The sequence below is a fragment of the Pezoporus wallicus genome, unplaced genomic scaffold (genome assembly GCF_028554395.1).
Source record: "Pezoporus wallicus isolate ANWC-B61680 ecotype Strahan unplaced genomic scaffold, APGP_CSIRO_Pwel_v1 contig_5352, whole genome shotgun sequence".
In the NCBI taxonomy this organism is placed as follows: Eukaryota; Metazoa; Chordata; class Aves; order Psittaciformes; family Psittacidae; genus Pezoporus; species Pezoporus wallicus.
In genome coordinates, this window is record NW_026639660.1 from 4,648,439 (window position 1) to 4,669,882 (window position 21,444).

A 21,444-nucleotide genomic window follows, 5' to 3' on the forward strand; every position below is an offset into this window, starting at 1 on the left:
AGAAGTTGTACTTTTACCTGCTGGAGATGTTTATATAGTTAGACAATTAAATGAAGTATCCTGAAATGTGGATTTCCCTCACATAAGTGCTAAGTGTTGCTTGCTTGTATTTAAGTTCAGACCAATACTTGTGCTTTGGCGATTTATTTCCAAAGGGATTATTTCCAGTGCAGTTATATCCCTCTATTACAGCTCTTCCTGTCCCTCTTAACGCTGCATCTTGTTCCAGCGTTACCTGGCAAAGTGAAAACTTCAGTTAGGCAGGAGGTAGAGATGATCTAAGCCTAACTCTGGGAAGGAAAAAGGAAGAACTCCTAGCTTAATACTGGATAGTCTGATTTTAGTTACGACATATTTAAGTAAAAGGAGCCCTAGAGATCAGACAGTAACTTTTATCCTATAGTCTGTGTGTTGAAACATGTGGAACAGTAGGTCTTATTCTAATAAACTTGGAAACTTGAAAGTCTCCGTTGTTTTGCTATCCAAATGACAACATGTTGAGCAGTGTTAGAGCTAGAGGTTCTAGTTGTCTAGAAAATAGGAATACTGTCAAAATGGTTGTTAAAGAGCCTGAAAGTTTAGACTGGGCTTGTATGGAATGCTTCTGTTTCTGTAAATTTCCTATAGGGAAATTTTACATGTCTATTGAGGTCTGCTCATTCCAAGAGAATTAAGGTTGTAACTTTCAATAAATATTGTATTGCAGACATATTTTTAATATGAAATAAACCAATTTCTTCCTTCAGTTATGAAAGAAGGAATAGTCATCTGGGCTTTATTATGTTGTAGGGCTGAATATGATGTTTTCATATATTGCTCTTAAGTTTTGCCAAAGAAAAAAACCCAAACATTTTTTTTGAAGCATAAAGAAACTATTTGTTGTTCTCAAAGAGCCTCCTTGAATTGTCCTCAGAACGGAAATCTTCTGGTGTTTCAAAAGCTGGTTGTCTAAATCTATAGAAATTGAAATTCTATATCACCTTTTAATTATTATTTTATTCGTTTTCTAGACTTGTGGGAGATGTACTGCTCTGCACAGCTTTTCTTTCATACTGTGGACCTTTTAATCAAAACTTCAGGGATTTTTTGCTTAAAGATTTATGGGAAACTGAGATGAGAGCCCATAAAATCCCCTTTACTGAAAATTTGAACCTGATTTCTATGCTGGTAGATCTGCCAACAGTAAGTTCTTGGTGATGGATGGGTTTCAATTCAATGTCAATTAATATATTCTGTGACTATTAGCCAGCATTATGCTTGCTTAAAAAGGATCTATAATCCTCAGTATTGCTGTGCAGTGTATTTCTGTGGTTTCCTAATGTTCTTGGCAAATTCCACTAAAGATCTGAGTGCTGAGCAATGTTCAGATACATAAAAAGGTTACATATTATAAACAAGTGACATACAATTAGACAAATGCTGGTATGATAATGCACTTTCAAGTACTCATAGATATCTACTAAAACAGTGGGTTTGGTTATTAGCTTTTTTTAGGTTCTGTCAATATTATCTGAGCCTGGTTTCAAAAATAAATCTCATATAATAAATACATTTAAAAAAGAATGCATAAAGTCTTTTCATTTAACATGAATGAAGGAGAAGTCAAACAGAGAATGATGCCAGTGTCCTTCAGTAAATATTAAGCCCCAAAAGCTGTTTTAGCCTGGTTTTCTCTTAATTGATCACAATTTTTAATTTGGCTGTCCAAGTACCTTTTGGTTTCTTACACTTTTAAAATATATTTTTTTTATCATTAAATACATCAATAAAGATAAAATCCTGGAAATATTTTTCCATCTGCATTAATCATTTTTCAGGAGGTTCAGGAATGCATCCCTGTGGGCTTGATGTTCCCATTATTTCTTAGAACAGTCATAATTGAAGGATAATGCAGTGAGATTTTATTCCAAACTACTCGCTTTTTTTGTTGTTGTTTCATTTTGTATTCTCCAGATTACTGAATGGAATATTCAAGGGCTGCCTGGAGATGATTTCTCAATTCAGAATGGTATCATTGTCACTAAATCAGCTAGATACCCACTTTTGGTAGACCCACAGTCTCAAGGAAAAGCATGGATTAAAAAGAAAGAAGAGGATAATGACTTACTGGTGAGTATCGTTTTAAAGGAATAATGTGCTAGTTTATATTCCTTCAAACATTGTTGCTTTAGGTTGTGTCTGCTTTTGAGTCAGTGTAGCTATCATACATACATATCTGAGAACTGTAACTTGTATGGAGACTGACAATGTGGATGCATCAGCAGGGAACTTGACAAGAATCTTTGAATCCGATTTAAGGACTAGGAAAGGATTATATAATTTGTAAATGTTGGAATACTGGTATGAAAAAAACTACCAAGAAGTATGAAAGAGAAGGAGGTAGCCTTATGTTCAAAATTGGCATGTTCTCTATCCATAAAGAGCAAAGTAGTGAAAAGTATAGCATAAGAGTATAATATGAAATTATTTTTTGAGAGTGAACTGGGCAACTATTAGTAAGATTACAGACAAAGGCAGTATAACTTTGAAAATGTAGGCAAAGTACTTAAACTGATGCAGTCCAGAAGTTAGAACTCCAGATGGAATTCATACATGAAGTTATTGCTACAAAAGTAAATTGAAGACAACCAGTTGAAATGAGATCTAAGACAAATTCATGTATCCTGATGTTACTGCAATTTTAATAGCTCTTTTATAGCTTAAGCCAATGAGGTTAAATATCTGCTCATGAAATAATAATGCAAAGATATTCACATGACACCTGTAATTTGCATCACAAAAGAATTTTTCACAAATGAAGTAGCATGTAAAAAGGAACCTACATTTTTAAACCCTGCGAAATCTCGTACGTCCTCCAGAATTTCAATAAATTTTCAGCACTTTAGGATTTCTAGATTTTGAAGATTGGAGTAAAGTGAATGTGAAGTTCTTGCTTATCATTCTACCGTTAATAAAACAAACTGTCAGAACCACAGAAAAGTTGAGGTTGAAAAGGATGTCCGAAGATCTAGTGCAGCATCCCTGCTCAGAGCAGGATCTACTAAAGCAGGTTGCCCAGGACTGTGTCCATTCAGGTTTTGAATACCTCCAGGGATGGACACTTCACCACCTCTCTGAGCAGTCACCACCAGCAGTGTTCAACCACCATCACAATAAAGTTGTGCGATTTTTTTTCTTATGTTTAAATTGAATTATCTATATTTCAAATGATGACAATTGTGTCTTGGCCTGTTACTGTGTGCCACCAAGAGGGGCTTGCCTCCCTAGTCTTCATTCTCACTCACCAGATATTTATGTACATAGGTAAATACCCTTGTAAACCTTCTGGAGGCTAAATAATCCCAGGTCTCATCTTCCCTCATATGTCAAGTGCTCCTTAATAGTCTTGGTGGTCCTTTGCTGGACTCACCTCAGTGCCTTTCTTACACTGGGGAGTCCAGAAATAGGTAGAGGAATCAAAATACGCATCTCCAGTACTGAGCAGAGGGGAAAAATTCCCCTCCTCAACATCCTGGTAATGTTTCTTCTGATGCATCCCAGAATGCTGTAGGCCTTTGCTGCAAAGGCAGATTGCTAGCCCATGCTCATCTTGTCCACCGGGACCCCAAGATCCTGCTCTGCAAAGCTGTTTTTCCAGTAGAATGGCCCTATTTCATACCTGCAGAGAGAATCTTGAAAATAATATAGGGACTTTCTGAAAGCCAAAATCTAGGAAGCAAAACAAAACTAGTTAGTGTTTTATTTATTTACACTTTTTTTATGATTTTATACATTATGAATTCCTTTGAATGATATTTCTAACCTCTGGGTTCATAATATTGTAACAGCAATTAATTTGTTACACTGAGTTCAGGTTTTCAGAAAGAATTTCTCAGAACTTCAAAGCTAAAATTAGAAAACTTAGTCCTCAGGCCATAGAACAGAAAACTGAAAGTTGGGTGTCTGTGTTTTCAAAAATATATATAACACCTTCAATTCCAAATGAATACCAATAATTGATACATTATTACTCTCATAATTAAGTTTCTTAAATTCTGTTACAGCCAATCTTTTAATTCGCCTTTTTATGGTAGTTTTCATTGTATACGCAAGAAGTATTTCTGCATAAATCGCTGCATGGTCAATCTTTATTACTTCATTTGAAATGCAACCATCAAAAACAATGAAAAAATTTTTAATTGTTATATCTGTGGTTTTCATGTAGGACTTCAAAGAAAAATTTTTGTCCTTACACTGATTTATAATTTACTTTTGAGGTTACAACTTTGAATGACAAGTATTTCCGTACACACCTAGAAGATAGTGTTTCACTGGGACGATCACTTGTGATTGAAAACATAGGTGAAGATTTGGATCCAGTCCTTGATAATATATTAGAAAAGAATTTCATGAAATCTGGAACTTCTTTTAAGGTTAGTAATAAAAAAAAAAAAAAAAGACTTTGAATAAGTAGTTTGCTTTGTTATGAATGATATTTCATCCTTTTACCCAAACCTCTGATGAATCAGGTAAATTCTATATTCAGTAGGGCGGTCTGAAGAATCAAACTGAAGTAACTAAATATAGGAGAGAGAACCCCAGCTGAGTAGTACATTCATGAGTCTAAAATTGAATTTAACTACTGAAGTTGCTACTAAAGATTCCAAACTGGAATGAGTTATGTTTATCATGTTAAATGCTTACAATACTTTCTATTGATTTTTGAGCAATTTCATTTTACACAGTTTAAAAGAATTAAAAGAATTGAAAGTATCTCTCTTTTCCTAGTGTGGAGCACTGACTGTAGCAACTGCAGAATTTTTACTTTGAAATAGAGCTATTTTCTGATGGAACAAGCCGAAAAGCACAAAGTTTTATAAATAATATTAAGTATATTCACAGTCTTGAAAAATCATGAGTCTTTCTCCCCTTCATTAGATAAAGAAATCAATCCTAAATTTAAAAACACCTCTCCTTCAAACATCCTGAAATAAAATGACTACGCATGCTTTATATTTCTGTATGTATTTTTCTCAAATAACCTTAATTAACCGGCTGGGATATGAGAGATATCATCAATATGATGCTATTGAAAATAAAATAATTACTATTTTTGTAGAGTAGTTTTATTTTGAATGTCAGAGCAAACAAGGGAGTCATTTGGTCCTGTTTCTTCTTAAGCCTGGTATTTGAAATGGCCTTGGAGACTCATACACAGTGATCAGGTTTCCTTATGCACATGCAGATTTCGAGTTAGACTGCTGATTTAGGATATTTTAACTTCTATTAAAAAAAATCTGTGGAAAACTCTGAATAAATTCTTAGTTCCTTTAGAAAGATTCTTTAAGATCTGCTTAGTCTTAATAAATATAAAAATAATTTCTAACAATTTATGGTCCATTGTTGGATAGTATTTTCTTTTTTTCGTGAACACACCAGAACAATGATTTCAAACATACGTAGTTTTTGCCATCTTACTTTGAGGTGTGATTAGAAGCACAAAACCTAAACCAAATAGTTCTGAAGACATGAACTAGAACCCACAGTGGAGATTATCTGGAGGGGAATGCTACTTTTGTAATGTACCCTAACTTTACCTTAGGTCATTGATTGTTATTTTCATGACAAATTTGAATTGTGAAATGCATCTCCTCTCTTTGGCATTTCCAATAACATAATTTTTTTTTTTCTGATCAATATTATTGAGTCAAATAAACCTCATTTTCCTCTGCTTAATACTATTCTAACTTACTCCACAGGTGAAAGTTGGTGATAAGGAAGTAGATATTATGAATTCATTTAGACTGTACTTTACTACAAAGCTACCCAATCCTGCTTTCACACCTGAAATTAATGCAAAAACATCGGTTATTGATTTTACTGTTACAATGAAAGGACTTGAGAATCAACTGCTCAGAAGAGTAGTCCTTACTGAAAAACAGGTAACTTAATAACCATGGTGATGGTTTGGTTGTGGTTTTTTTTTTGTTTTTTAATTATTTAACTGGTTTTATTATGTGAGGAAAAAGAAATGTTCAAATGGAAAAAAGACATCAGCCATTTTCTAAAGCTTTATTCAGAGTCAGTATAGAAATTTCCAAGTAACAGAAATACATCTAGAGGATCTTCTGTATATGACTGTCAGCATAGCATGAACACTTAAGTACAAGTATTTGTCATTGATAAGATACTTCATATGATGCTGAATAAAAACTGCTTAAAAAAAAAAAGTTATAAAAATATGTTTTAGATACCTGAAAAATTAAAAAGTAAAATGCACATTTCATGGCTGCATCCAACTCTTCACCTCTATCAAATTTCATGAACCTGAAAAATCAGCAACTGAATTTTAAGTATGACTCATAGATACAGACCCTAAAATGTCATGGCATTTTCTTGTTTTTTAATAATAGGAACTAGAGGCAGAACGAATTGCACTCATGGGAGATGTAACTTCAAATAAGAGGAAGATGAAAGAACTGGAAGACAATCTTCTGTACAAACTAAGTGCAACCAAAGGTTTTGTATCAAAGGATTAAGAGATTAGACAGGTTAAACTGATTCACAAAAGAACCTTTCCATGCAGAATTTTATTTATGCATCTAAGATACAATCAGGGAACATCCAGTGGTAGGAATTAGAAGTATGGTGATTTACTGGAGCATGAGGGATTTGGAACTATAGAATTCCACTATATACAACTGTAGACACCAAGTATTTTTAACACCTAAACAAGTTTTGTGAAAGAAACCAATTTCTTGAGAGCTTTCTGCACCTCAAATGAGATAAAAGTATCTGATCATGGGCAAGTCCTTAAGCCATTGAAAATGCAAGGTAAAATAGGCTAGTTAAAATGATGTTGAAAATCTTTTGTAGTCTATTAGGAACCTGCACATGATCAATTACTATCTCTTTGGTGGAAACAGAAGGTGGCGCCTTCTAGCAAATCAATCACTAAGTGCCTAAGATGTGTGAATACTGTTGTGTGACCGTTGCCCTTAGGACCCTAAGTCTTTTTGACTTTGTGTGTACCAATCAATAGACTTTAAAATAATTAAAGTACTGTGTATGAATGTATGTTATGTGCATAAGAAAGCTGACTTCTCCAATACATGCTGCAAAGCTGGTGGTATAGATACATTCATATTGACACAGGCAGAATGCATTTGTTTAGAGTGTTGAATATAAAAATAGTTTTAGTATTGCATATCCTGTTTGGTCTCCATTTTAAAAGCTTTCTGCAATTCAGTAAATAATTTCCATTTATTATAAATAATTCCTGTAATTTAGCCTTTTGATTTTTACAGATATGAATTAAAAATGTTGTTATTAGAATGCCTTAAACATCAAATATTTTACTTTTTAGGTTCACTAGTAGATGATGAATCGTTGATTGGTGTTCTGCAAACAACTAAGCTAACAGCTGCTGAAGTAGCTGAAAAGTTGGCTGTGGCAGCAGAAACTGAAGTGAAGATTAACACTGCTCAGGAGGAATATCGACCTGCTGCTACACGCGGAAGCATTCTTTATTTTCTTATTACAGCAATGAGCATGGTCAATAATATGTATCAAATTTCACTGGCTCAGTTCTTGAAGTTATTTGATCAATCCATGGCCAAGTAGGAAGGCACAGATTTTTTTACGATTCAGATATTTGTCTTTCCAATGTATTTGCTGTTATTAACATGCTTTGGTTTTGCTTCGTTTCCATTATTCAGATCTGGGAAGTCTCCTGTACCTCAGAAAAGAGTCTCAAATATTATTGAGTATCTTACCTTTGAAGTTCACTCATATTCTGTTAGAGGCTTGTACAAAAATCACAAATTCCTCTTTACCCTTTTAATGACATTAAAAATTGATCTTGAGAGAGAATATGTGAAAACCAAAGAGTTCCATACGTTCATTAAGGGTAAGTATAGTTTTTTTGGCTACATGGTTTCTACCAATAGTTCTCTGGGAACTACCTCTGTCCTTATCCCTGCTGTGGTCCAGTGAAGTTAGATGCCCATCTCTGTTCTTCCTCCACCATTTAACCATGCTGTGCTCTATCCTGAGATTAAGATTATAGTTCTGCTTCTCTCCATCAATTTGTTTAATAATTATATACTTTTGCATTATCTGTGTATCCTTATTTTTATAAATAAGGTAACTTCTTGCTCCTTTGCTTCACTGTTGAATAAAGCTATCTTCTAAGTTGCCAGAACAGATGCATGTAAAGTCCAGGAAGTGATACAGTTTTTTCTCAGTTTAGCTAGATAGGAAAGTATTGCATGTATTATTCTGGATGCTGGAACTTTTCATATATGCCTATGAATGGCAAAATAAAAACTAATGAAAGGAGAGGCATTGCATATTTAACTCATTAACATAATAAATTATTAACCATGAGAATTTAGCAGGATTTATCAAAAAATTAGGGATGTATATTACTAACAAGATTATCAGTGATTCTATGATTCTATTACAATGAGAAACACATTATTTACACTTTTGTAATTCTCATTCTTAATTGAATAAGTCTGCCTCAAAAAAATTAAGGTTTAAAATTTTTCCCAGAAGCAAAAGCTTCCCTAAGATCTGTTTACTGTCCACTCATTGGAGCTTTTTGCTCTCTTTTGATGTTAATTGTTCTCATTGGCGTACTAATGTCCAGATTCAGCAAGGTGATTCTTGTGTTCCTACTTAAGGATACTCAGGTAGCTAGAGCAGAGATTCTGCTTTGTGAAAATCATCACTGATAGAAAAATAAGATTCTTGCATCCTTGAAGCATGCAGGAGAGCATCTCAAAGAATTAATTCTTTCCCTGTAAAGTCAATATTCATTATAACAGTGACCTACATGAATAAATAATCTTGGCTGTGGAGACCACCTAATAACACCTTCTAGTTTTCCCAAGAAGTGGCATTAATTAATTTGTGGAGAATTGGGAAGAGGCAACTGCAACAAGAATAAAATTGTGATAAAAAGTTAATTATAAAAGAAAGTTAAAAGCTAATCTGCTTAAAATTGGATTGCAATCTTATCCCAGGGGTACTCCTTTGAGTTTCCTCTTCAATTGCATATTGGTGGATGTGAAACATGTATTATATAAGGCCAGATAGCCATTATATATGCTATTTAAAATTGTTTGTGCTTGATAGGCTGTCTAGGATTGACTGATTCCATCAGTCCAGAGTTTCTTTCTTTTCTTGTTGTGAACATATGAAAAGGAAACAAGATTATTAAGAATTTCCAATACTTCAAATATAATCAGTGTCATTGTATGAACTTTTAACAACAAACTATATAGAGCACATGCTCTTAGATGAGGGGCTGAGAGAACTGGGCTTGTTCAGCTTGTCAAACATAAGACTTAGGGGAGACTCAATAGTAGTCTTCCATCACCTATGAGAAGGCCATTATGAATACAGAGCCTGGCTCTTTAGTGGTGCACAAGAAGATGAGAGCCAACAGAAATAAACTGGAAAAAGAAGAGAGATTCAGAGATGAATGTAAGGGTCAGGGTTTGTTTTTTTTTTCATTATGAGAACAAACGTTAGAACTCATACAGTTTCCATCCTTGGAGGTTTTTAAGATCAGACAGGATATAGACCTGATTTTATCTCAGCTGACCCTGCTTTGAACAGGTTGGACTACAGACCTCCTGAGGTCCCTTCCACAGTAAATTATGATCTTATGAAATAAATGCAGAGTACACAAGAGTGCAATTAGCACCCCTGTGAAAATTACATGGGCCAGAAAACATAATTTAGAAAGAAATACCAAATGTATCTTGACTCCTGGAATGCCATGTGTATTTCATCAGAATGTTTGTATCTACAGGAGGTGCAGCGCTGGATCTACAGGCTTGCCCACCCAAACCATTCCACTGGATTCTTGACATGACGTGGCTAAACCTAGTGGAATTGAGCAAACTCCCACAGTTTGCAGAAATTTTGGATCAGGTGATATCTACTAATTGTCTCTTTAATGTTAATAACCAGTTTCCTAATCATAACTGTGTTCCTGTGTTTTACATTTGGAGTGCACAAGAGATGTGGTTAAGAACAAGGCCACAGAATACAGCATGAAAACATAGAAGTGAACAGCTAGGTAGCATGAATGGAGGTATATTTATTTGCTCTGGGTTTTTTGTATGTTTTATTGTATTTTGTATTATAGTCATTGAGGTAAAAAAGAGAACAGGAGCAAAGAACTGTTAAAAAAGGAAGTCATTGAAAGAGAGACAAAACCAAGGAGAAAGGATTAAAAAGTAGAGGTATCAAAAAGGCTCAGAAAGTTAATCTATGGGTGTCAAGTTTTAAGTTACAGTTCTTTATATCTTGAATCTGGTAGATTTTTACTAGTAAATTGTTTGCTGCTTGTTTTTAAATACTCATTTCCATTCCAAGGTTAACTTGTTCTTCAGATATGATGAGCTAGTTTAAAAATACTATTTATTGATACATATATGAACTTATATGTGCATAATCTTGTGACATGTTTCCTTTAGTAAATTTCTCTTTTTTTTAGTTTAGTTAAAACACTCCCTAAGCATTTCTCTTTCTATACCTCCTAAACACTCCTTGCTATTCAGGCTAATAGCCAGGAGATTAAGTTCTTCTTGCTGTTAAAGCACTGGTCATCCAAGTTCATTTTGTGATGGCATTTAGTGCCCTGAAGGGTAGCAGAGATTTTCTCTAATTTTTGCACCTGGAAGCGGTCATGGCTGTTTCTTAACTCTGCATCAAGGCAAGATCTGGATACATACCAGCTGATTTCTTCCAGGTTTTAGTTTGTGGACTTATCAAAACAGAATATTGAGTCAGGAGAAAGTTGGATGAATTTTAGTTGAGTCTTCATATGGATTAGGGCACCAGAACCCAAAATGCATGCCACATCACAGTTGCTAACACTGTTTAAATTTAGCTAATACTGTTTCAATTTGGCTGTGGGGTTATGAATTATGTATTTTCTTTTTAATTTGTAAATTGTAATGGCTCTTTATAGCACTTTTCTAAAATTGATGCAAACAAAATTTTAGACTCCAAAATACACAGGTGACCACGTTACCCCTAAAAGGCCTCCTTTTTAACTAATCTTTTAGCACTAACTTAAAATTTCCATGTATTTGCAAGCTGAAATGTGACAATTAGAGGATTTTGTAACACATAGAGATGAAATCTGGGAGGGTGCCAACTAAGATATCAATTAAAGTGCATATATGGAGATAACATCTTTTTAATACTTATCTGCATCCATTAGTTATGCTTTTCTATTTGGATCATCATATTAAATACTACTGGATCATTATTCACTTAGAAGCAAACAGAAAATTATTTAAAGTAAGAAAAAGAAAGCTTGAAAACGGTATGCTCAGTTCTCAAGACATTGCCTATGTTTTTCTTTTTTTCTTGCCAGTTACATTTTTTTTTGTTCTCTAATAATTAAGTCCTCCAGTTCCAGATGCCTAATTTAACCTAATAAAGACATATCCCTCTTTAAACATTTAGATGACCCTGTTCGTTTTCACACTGCTACTTCCACTTGTGGTTGAGAGGTGGTACAAAGAAATACATAATGAAAGCTTAATGATTTTACCGAGCCAACTAAAGTCCCTTTAGCTCACTAATCTATCTCTGGCTGTGGCCTAGCTTTGAAAAGGTACCTCTTCTGAATACACCTCTAGCATGTGCTTAGGTTGATGACTGTTGATGTAGAACTGAGCTATTTGCTTATAAGGTTGTTTTTCTCAGACATGGATTATAGTTCAGAAAGGGGTATTCGATGTTTATTGATCTCTCTGAATTTCATTATAGCAAATATGTGGTTGGAAGATGTCCCTATATGTTCGTTTCTCACTCCTCTCCCAATCCATGATTGGTGTGGGTTGTTCTGAAACTATTATCTGAAACCAAGTCAGTCAACTGGACAGAGTTCCTTGGATTATAACAGGCATATGGAACTGTATTTCAGAACAGATGGTATCAGTGTACTCCTTTGTTCTCTTTCCAGTGATCTGAGAACATTGTGGTAGCTGACTCTTCTCAGTCACTGCATTAGAGGCTCTACTGCAAAGCAATTTTCACTCTGTTCTGACCACCATGTTCTTGTCCTATTAGATCCTTGCTTTGCAAGGTGCCTGAATAATGATCTTATTTGTAGTCAGATTTATTCTTTCACAAGTGAAAAACATACTAGAGTCTGTTATTTTTCATGTGTGATTCTTTGGCTGCCTGGTCTGCACTGGGACAGATTTTTCTATTCCTCTTCATACTTTGTGAACAGAAGTAATGAGTTAATCACTGTATGACCTCTTGTAGTATAGAATCTTTCTGCTAATTATTGCTTTTTCTCTAAGTAGCTGCATGTGTTCGGGAGGTGAATCAGTGGATAATTGGTTACCTTAGGAGCTGACATCTTAATACTAAAATTTCTGTTTTAAGTATCTTAATAGCAGTTCACATGGCATATGTCTTAAATACTATAGACTTTTAATGTTATTTGTAGCATCATCCTAATATAATAACAGACTCTCATCAAAATGTGCATTTACAAAGGGATTTTGCTGTGGCTGAAATATATTTATATGTATCTTAATGTCATAAATTTAGGTATCCTCTAATGAGAAGCAATGGAAAAGCTGGTTTGATAAAGATGCTCCTGAGGAAGAGATTATACCTGATGGATATAGTGATTCACTTGATATCTTCCGCAAGCTTTTACTCATCAGGTGAGCATCTTCAGAAATTTGGGAAATAACACACATGGTTACATCGCATGTCTTGGCCTATCCAGTGTGCTGTTATCATAATAGGGTAATTTTAATTAATTTCTGAGTGACTTGAAGTAGTATTTAATCCACTCATGAAGTGTGATTTAATTCACTCACTTCAGAGATAAGCTTTGAAGAGTCTAAAAAATTTATTTCTAGGAAATATATTTATAGCTTTGCTTTTATGCCATGACAAATGGAAACTGGGAATCACATTGCAGCCTCCTCCCAAAAGTCACTGAAAAAGTAGAATCATTCTGATAGTTTTAAAAATTCTTTTATTTCTTCATTTCTTTTAAAATAAGCTATTTTAAATAACTTTCAATATGTTATAATAATTGAAAAAAAATAGGTTTGTGGAAATGCAATACAGGTGCTCTAAACTCCCATGTGAAAAGTGTGTGATTGTACTGAATCAGCTAAGATCTCTGTGGCAGGGCTTGGCGTAGAATGGATTTCCCCAGAGCAGCATTCAGCTGCCTTATACATGAGATCATACCTTCTTATGTTCATTGTATACTTTCCAAGTGCTGCAACAATTAAATCAGAGGTGCTCCATTTAAAAAAAATATAAAATAAGAAAACAAACCAGCAGCATTAATTACTAGACCAAGATTTTTCTTTGGAGGAGATTCAACCTGTGCAATAAAAAGGCTAGAATCTCATGGAAGAAGTACAATATGCCTTTGAATAAGAATCTAAAAATCCCTTTTGCCAAGTGATGTCTTTTATCCAAAAGTAACAGTTTGTATTTTTTTTCCCCATGGGAAAAAATAAAAGCTCACCTCCAACACAAATGTAATACAATGCCAAAAATTGAAGTCTGTACCCTAAAAGACTAATAAACACAATGAAACATCTACAGAATTCTCCTAAAGGACAAAAACAATCTTGCACTTCCTTACTTGTGTTCTCAGATACAAAATCTGTGTTTATAATGAAGAATGTCCCAGACTGATAAAGGTACCCAGAACAGAAAATCCCAGGGCAAATAGGTAACCTAAGACAAAGTTGTTAGCAACTGAAAAGTACTGAACAGTCCTAAGCAGAGGGGAAGACCACCAGCTCTGTCTATTGTTATATCTGTAAAGACAAACCTTCACACATATATGTGAATGTGTATACACATATAAATGCATATTATGAAGCAAAAATCTATGATAAAAATAGAATTTCTAATTTAAGCTTGGTCTTTGCAACAGGAAGAGGAAGTGAATTAGTATCCTGGTATATATGTTAATTTCTAGGTCTTGGTGTCCAGATCGAACCCTTTCCCTAGCCAGGAAATATATTGCAAGTTCCTTGAGTGAGAAATACACAGAGCCATTCATTTTGGATTTAGAAAAAACATGGGGAGAAAGTGACACACGGTCACCTCTCATCTGTTTCTTGTCTATGGGATCTGACCCAAGTATGCAGATTGAATCCTTGGCTAGGAAGCTTAAATTAGGTATGTAAGCAATTATTCATTGTCATGTGTTAAGATATGGAAGTGTAATGTAAGTAATTTCAAGTTCTGGTTTATTTTTTCTCTGAAAAGTATTTCTTAAATTATGTTGCACTATTGTTCCTGAGCTGTAATCTTAGAGATAAAATAATATTTTAAGTAAAAATGGTATGCTGAGAATCCTTCTGTGTGCAGTTGAACAGTAATGTTTTAATCCCTATCTGTAAGACAATATTTGCAAATTTTGATTGTTGGTTTGGCTTGGTTGGGCTAACTTTTGTTGTTTTTCTGGCATAGTGACAATACTGTTTTCTTGTTTTTACTTTTAACTGCTGATAATGTGAAAATCGGTAATCTGCTTACAAAAAAAAACTAACCAAAAATACCCACAAGATCAGCATTTGTATATTCTGGATTTTATGTCTGCATCATATGTAAAGTTTGAAGAACTGTGCATATGAACTGAGTTAGAAGTAGGAACATATAATCTTGTTAGTAGTCGCATTAAATTTTTTGAATATATTACAATTATATGATTTGCTTACTTACATGGCTTCATTATCTATATTTAAAGAAAAATCTGGGTTCATATTTCAAACGCTGTAGCTTTGTTAAGATTTGGCAGTGTTTCATTTCTACAAACACTGTAAATATTGTGGATGTATATATGAATATCATTTTACAAAGATATAGTGTTTAGGAAAATTACATATAGTAGTATAATACGATAGTAAAGGGATAATTTTTCCATTTAAAATATATAAAAGTATATAATATACATTTTTGCATTCAAAAGAATGTATTTTTGCATTAAAGTGTACTTAATTGTATTTATATCACTGTTTTGGGGGGCTGAATTGGAATTCTTACTTTTTCTCAAGAATGTAAGTTCATTAATCATATGTTGTCAAATATGTTGTCAAATGTGTTGTAGAATGTGTGACTGTCTCTATGGGTCAAGGACAAGAAGTTCATGCACGCAAATTCATACAGGCATCAGTGCAACAGGTGGGAAAAAACACTGCAATATAAGTTGACTGTTTTAGTGTTCTTTAACACGTCGGTCATAATGAGGAAATGCTTCTTTAGACTTCTGCAAAGTCATGTCCTCTTTATCTGATAGACGAAAGCACTTAAGAGTCTTTCCAGGACTTCCCGTCTTTTTTGCAGAAAAAAAGAAAAGGCCAGGCAGTATCAGTTCAGGGAATTCCAACTGTATTATAGAATCATAGAATAGTTTGTGTTAGAAGGGATCTTTTAAGATCATTTGCTCCAACCCCCTTCTACAATGACCTGGGACATCTTCAACTATGTCTTTGTCTACCATCTGTGAGATAGCTTCATTTGAGGAGGGGTTAAAAAAGAATCTTGTCAGATGATGTTTATTCATTTGAACAGTATACAATCTGCTTAATTTGTGATTTTCTATTATGGACATACGTGTATATGTCTTTAGGCATATGGCCTTTGCTACACGATTTCTAGGTACTACTGTATAATCCAAGGTTCTCTAGCTAATGCAGCCTTGGTTGTGGAAGCTCTCTATATTGTACCTATATTGTGTCCAGTAACCTCTGAATTCCTTCCAACTGTTGTGACACCAGTACTGGAATTTGGATGTACACCACTCTGGAAAAAGAAAAAAAAGAAATTCACTGGTAACAAATTCTGAACTAAATGCCTTGGCAGTGCGCACATTTTACAGAAGGGGGGAGATATGTGAACATCAAATCTGAAACAATGCAGAATTAATAAAAATGAAGACAAATCTCCATGTTTTTTTCCTACCTCTGCCCAGGAGTATATAATATGATTAAAACTGTGGTGCTGTATTGCATGTAGATAATTTAAAAAAAATGAGCCTGATTCATTTAGGAATGTGATAAACTGATTAAAGGCCTTCCTCAAAAAAAGTCAATCGCAATAAAAGAAGAAAAAAAGTCCATAATTTAATATTTTTTTAATATCCATCAGCTCACCATAAATATGTCAATTATATTTTGTCACCAAATGTTAATTATTTTTAAATGAGTTAAAAAAAAATTGCCAAAATGGAATTACAAGCAGTAATGAAATCCACACATCACTGTTTAGAACTGATTAAATAATATCCCATTTTAATATCAGGCTTCTGATTTATCAGACCTCTAAAGGGATTCTTCAAAAGCTGATGGGTTTAAACTCATAAGCAAAAATACAGATAGATAACAATCAAAATAGAGCTTTCATGCAATTTTAGAGTTGAATAAGATCAAAATTAATATGCAGAGGTTGAATTTCGTGCAAATACATTTATTTCAGATAAACTAATTGCAGTTAAAAAGTTTCAGAGTCTTGTTACTGTCTCTTTACACTTAATAATTTTATTAAAAAATAAGTTTTTAGAAAATATATTTCTTAGATTTCAGCTGTTGCTTTTCTGCTGACATTCTTTCGGGTCTGGTAGCGGTATTACTTAATACTGGAGAGGAGAGGAATTACTTCTTTTTGCCACTAGGTAGCACTGGTACTTTACTTAGAATATTGGCTCCGGTTATGTTATTTTCACTGTGAACAATAGGACTTGGAAATAACTGTTGCACTGACTTTTCCTATTTGCTTTAACTGTGACAATATCAAATCAAATGATAATACATATTCAGGAGCAATCCAAAAGTAAAAAATAAAAATAAAAAATTAATGCAAGACCAAATTTGATTCTAGTATAGGCAATTGGTTTTAGCATTATAAATAACTTACTCTAAATTGTATATTGTAATAGTCTATATTCTTATTTAGGGAGGCTGGGTGTTACTTCAGAATTGTCATCTTGGACTGGATTTCATGGATGAACTGCTGGAGACACTTCTTACTGTTGAGATACGGAATGAAACATTTAGAGTTTGGCTAACTACTGAGCCACATCCTAAATTCCCAATTGCACTGCTACAGGTTTGTTTAACTACTTAAGTCCAGTACCTCAAGCCATCAAAATTATGCTAATTAAGTTTGCAAATTGAAATTAAATTAATGGGGGAAAAAAAAACCAAAACAAAACCCAAGAAAAAATGAACTTACCTCACAATGCAAGTAACACCTTAAACAGGAAGGTTACTTACCCGTAATTGGAAGTTCTCAAAGATGCATTATGTATGTGTGAGCTCACATTAATTCAGTACACAGAAACACTTGAATCAAAACTATCTCTTTTTCCCAACCCAGCCTTGTGAACAGAGTAATGCCTGCAACTGTTCTTAGACTCTTCCAGATTTCCCTGTCTGAAATAAAGGATAAAAGGGACATAACATCTCAAAGAACATATTCCACCAAGAAGTAACTTTGGATAAATGATCAGTGGTTTTTCTGTAGATCTCAAGGAGACATTTTCATCAGTACCAGGAAAATTGTCTAAACTCTTACAAAGTACATTTAAGTACATTAAGAGGCTTCTAGCTCTCTCACAGTGGCTCATAATGCTAGTTAATATCTAGTGTAATAGCTGTGCGTTAACATTTCTGTGTTTATAGATCCCTTTCCTTTACAAAAAAAGTGGAAGTCTGCTTAGTGGTTCTCATTCTCTCTAAATAACAATAGATACCATAATCGATACCTGGAAGGGAAGGGTTCCTCTCTTGAATGAATCTAGGAAACAGCCTTCAATAAAAAATGTATGTCACCATGGAAAAGCCTTGTGTATAGACAACTAGTTGTATGGACTTACATTCTCTTGTGTTTTCACAACAGAAAATAAATGCATTCTGCATCTTTAAGGGATTTATGAATTGTGAGGTAACTAAACACACAGTTTGCTAAAAGTGAGACTAGAGACCTGAAGAAGGTTGCTACGTGAATTTCATCACTGCATTTATCTCAAATATCTCACATGTGATTTCCCACTCTATAATATCACACTACACGTTAAAATATTAACATCTTCAGGGATTCCAGAAAATTATTAACAGACAAACCAAAAGCCAGCTCCTTCTCAGAAGAAAGGAGAGAATGATTTCCTCTTTTTTATATAGAGCTTGCAGCAAAAACTGAACAGGATATCTTTTGAAGTGTGGAAAGACTGGTTAGATAGTGTTCCCATTCCATCCAACAGACTAGTGTGTTTATGTGCCTGTAGATAGGTTTTTGCAGAAGACTGGAGCTTGTGTCTGAAACAGCATGTCTGGGCTCTGCAGCCCAGAAATAAGTTTTTGAGACTGAAGTTGGAAAGTCATTCCTTAAAAATAACCTTTTTTTTACCACAAGTATGGAGATGGTAAAACTGCCATGTGAAGTACATATTCATGAATGTCTTCCATTAAGTGTCTGTCAGAAGTAAGAAGAGTTCAGAGCCATACTTATATTTAGCCCACGGGCAGGCATTTAATGTATTTTCAACGCATGCTACCATGTTACCCAAGCCAGCCAGCAAAGTATTTACTGTGGGAACAGAAAAATACTTAGTTTTTATTTGGGTTCCTCCAGCATTTGAAGGTCTCTCAAGGAACAGAGATTCTAGTAAGGCCAGTCTGTGTCTGACCTAATAGATTCAACTGTGCCCCATGAACATAACCCAGCATTGAAATGCAGTAGTACATAGCGGTAAGTAAGTACAACATTCTCTAACACAAAACCCTGTGCTAACTAGTGTTCTTCCACGTAATCTGCAGCTATGGTTTGACAATTGAAATTTTGTAGCAACTATTGTCATAAGGCAGTCAGCATGGAACTGAGGGGCTGTGTTCTAAGGGGCTGTGGCAGTTTACTTCCACAAATGCTGATTCCATGCCTGCTGACCAGAGCGCCTAGGAGCATTCTCAGGTGAATCTAATTTACTTGTGCAGACCTAGCCACAGAGTTCCGAGTAGCCACTGTGAACACAAAGATCTGAGAGGTGAGACTTCTTTGTATTTACTGTGAACTCCTAGGACCAGAAATACAAGATATTTCATCTACTCTGGATAGTTCTCTTCCATGATTCAGTCATTGAATTAGGTGTAGAGAACCATACGATGCCTTCTGAAAAGCATGGCAAGTGCTTCTAGGTTGTTGATGAAAATTCTTGGATCTATGGACAAGTGTCCATGATGGTTCTGACCAACATAAACTGAAGGTCTATATTCAAAATCTTTTGAGGCCTGATCTTGTATGTGCTCAGTTTATGTAATTTACAGTAAAGCTACATATCAACTTTGTATCTACAATGCTTTAGCTATTTATGTTTTATTTATAACTAATAGTTGCAACATTTTTTCATGTTGCTGTTTTTGTTTCAGTAAACAAATCCAATTCCTTTATATTTTTCACATGACAGATTGCTATAAAGTTCACAAATGAACCTCCCCATGGTATACGTGCTGGATTGCAAAGAACATTTTCTGGAATTAATCAGGATCTGTTAGATGTTAGCAACTTGCCTATGTGGAAACCTTTGCTTTACACTGTAGCTTTCCTGCATTCTATTGTTCAGGTACTAGTCACAGAATTTTCAAATAGTGTTATAATTGATGGAGTCACTTTAACAGAGGTTCCTGAAAATATGCATTCTGAGATTTATTGTAGCATCATGTTGCAGGGCTGAAGCTTTAATTTCTTTTCTCTGTATTTCAAGATACCTTATTTTTTTTTTTCTTAAATAAATTTTACACAATTTTTATACTGTGGGTATTTCGAATGAGTTTTTTTTTCTCATCTAACTTTAGCTGTTCGAAAGTTGTTTGGTATAAAGGGGAAAAGCTATCTTTGTAGACAATAGAAATAGATAAGCACTCCAAAAAAGAAAATCAACTTATCTGTCTTAGCTGTCCCTCTATAAAAAAAACAAATAATTTTCAAGAGATATATCACTCTTTCTGTCTGTTGATTTCAAAAGCAATCCAGATGCCTAGATTAAAGTAGCTGTCTAATTTCTAGACGGCTGAAATTAAATAAAATTCTATCACTTAGAGTTCTGTTTTTATCATATTTTATCTGTCAGTGTGTTTTCTACATTAATTCCAATGTAAGCATAATAGTATCTATACTTTGTACTTTAAAGTTATATAGCAGTTTCGAGATCACAATAAATACCAACAGTTTGATCTCTCTGAAAACACCTTCTTTTCATCAAGGATCTCAAAATAGTTATAAAGCAGTATTTAAGCCTTAGGTTCTATTGAGCTGCTCATATTTTCAGTTTAGCAAAGATGTTGAGAAGAGGACTGTTGTAGGTCCCCATTAAGATACAGTATTCCGTATTATTTTCCTTCTACCTTTTTATAAGCAGTGAGAAAGCTGTTCCATGTATGGCCTCAGGATTATACCGTTCTTGTGGAAATAGAAGATCTAAGCTCTTGTTCAACTATCAGTTCTTTTAAAAACTATTGTAACTATTCATCTGTTCAGAAAATGTATTTAGGGATTGCCAATCAGCAACCAATATATATATATGTTGCCCTGGCGTTAAACTGACCAATTCTTAATATTCCTCGGTGACAAATCTCCATGCTAAATATAGCATAAGAAGTAATTCAGAGAATTTGGCAGAAAATCAGTATATGTTTCTGCAGGGTATTAATGGTTAATGTTGTCCCATCTGCTTATAAAAAATAATTTTGAAAAAATTAAAGGGTTATTTTCAATTCTAATTATTTTTAAATATTGTAGCTAAGGTACCTAAATGTTGCTTAACTGTATGTCAAAGACTATCAGTCATTCTTGACTTGGTAATTTAAACTCTAATAAATGCGTTATCATTTAGCTAATTTTAGTTATTAGTAACTTTTAGATTGAATTATTTTTCTCTTACTGCAAGTGTTACAATTTTATTTTAAAATATGTATGCAATAATAAATTCAAATAACGTAGTGGTGGCAGCCTTATAAAGTTATGAATTTTGAAAAATGTTTATTAAAACAATAGAGTGAAACTATAAGACAAAAGTAGAAACCTAGAAACCTGTGGACAACTGAGCAATAATACAGGAGCTTGAAAAACTGAAACTATCATTATTAGACAGTATTTGCAGAAAAAAATAGAAAAACTGTAGAACTCTGAACTGAGTGTGCTGAAAATGCAGAGATACAGTAATTCTTTAATTACTTAATATAAAAACCTGATCATCCACACAGACATGAGATATTTCAAACATATGATGATAAATTGATTAGTAAAAGTAAGAACAAATGAGTCTGTTGCTTTTTCTGTAAATATCTATCCCTCATGGTATACCTTAAAAATAAACTTTGTCTATTACTGATGTGTATGAGGCATATAGCCATTTCCTAGGCTAGCTTTCTTCTTCAGTTCAATTCT

The 21,444-nt window shown here is 34.0% G+C and overlaps 1 protein-coding gene across 2 annotated transcripts in view; it reads left to right on the top strand.

Moving 5' to 3' along the window:
- The window catches only part of DNAH8 (dynein axonemal heavy chain 8), a 138,979-nt gene that overhangs the window by 105,380 nt on the left and 12,155 nt on the right, over window positions 1-21,444 (top strand). For both annotated transcript variants that reach the window (XM_057415386.1, XM_057415387.1), the window contains 13 exons: window positions 1,011-1,182; window positions 1,954-2,109; window positions 4,257-4,412; window positions 5,739-5,921; window positions 6,393-6,498; window positions 7,346-7,598; window positions 7,698-7,888; window positions 9,803-9,924; window positions 12,574-12,692; window positions 13,982-14,184; window positions 15,116-15,189; window positions 16,960-17,112; window positions 19,466-19,621. In XM_057415386.1, coding sequence (XP_057271369.1) covers window positions 1,011-1,182; window positions 1,954-2,109; window positions 4,257-4,412; window positions 5,739-5,921; window positions 6,393-6,498; window positions 7,346-7,598; window positions 7,698-7,888; window positions 9,803-9,924; window positions 12,574-12,692; window positions 13,982-14,184; window positions 15,116-15,189; window positions 16,960-17,112; window positions 19,466-19,621 — 2,044 coding nt within the window. The remainder of the gene's footprint in view (window positions 1-1,010; window positions 1,183-1,953; window positions 2,110-4,256; window positions 4,413-5,738; window positions 5,922-6,392; window positions 6,499-7,345; window positions 7,599-7,697; window positions 7,889-9,802; window positions 9,925-12,573; window positions 12,693-13,981; window positions 14,185-15,115; window positions 15,190-16,959; window positions 17,113-19,465; window positions 19,622-21,444) is intronic.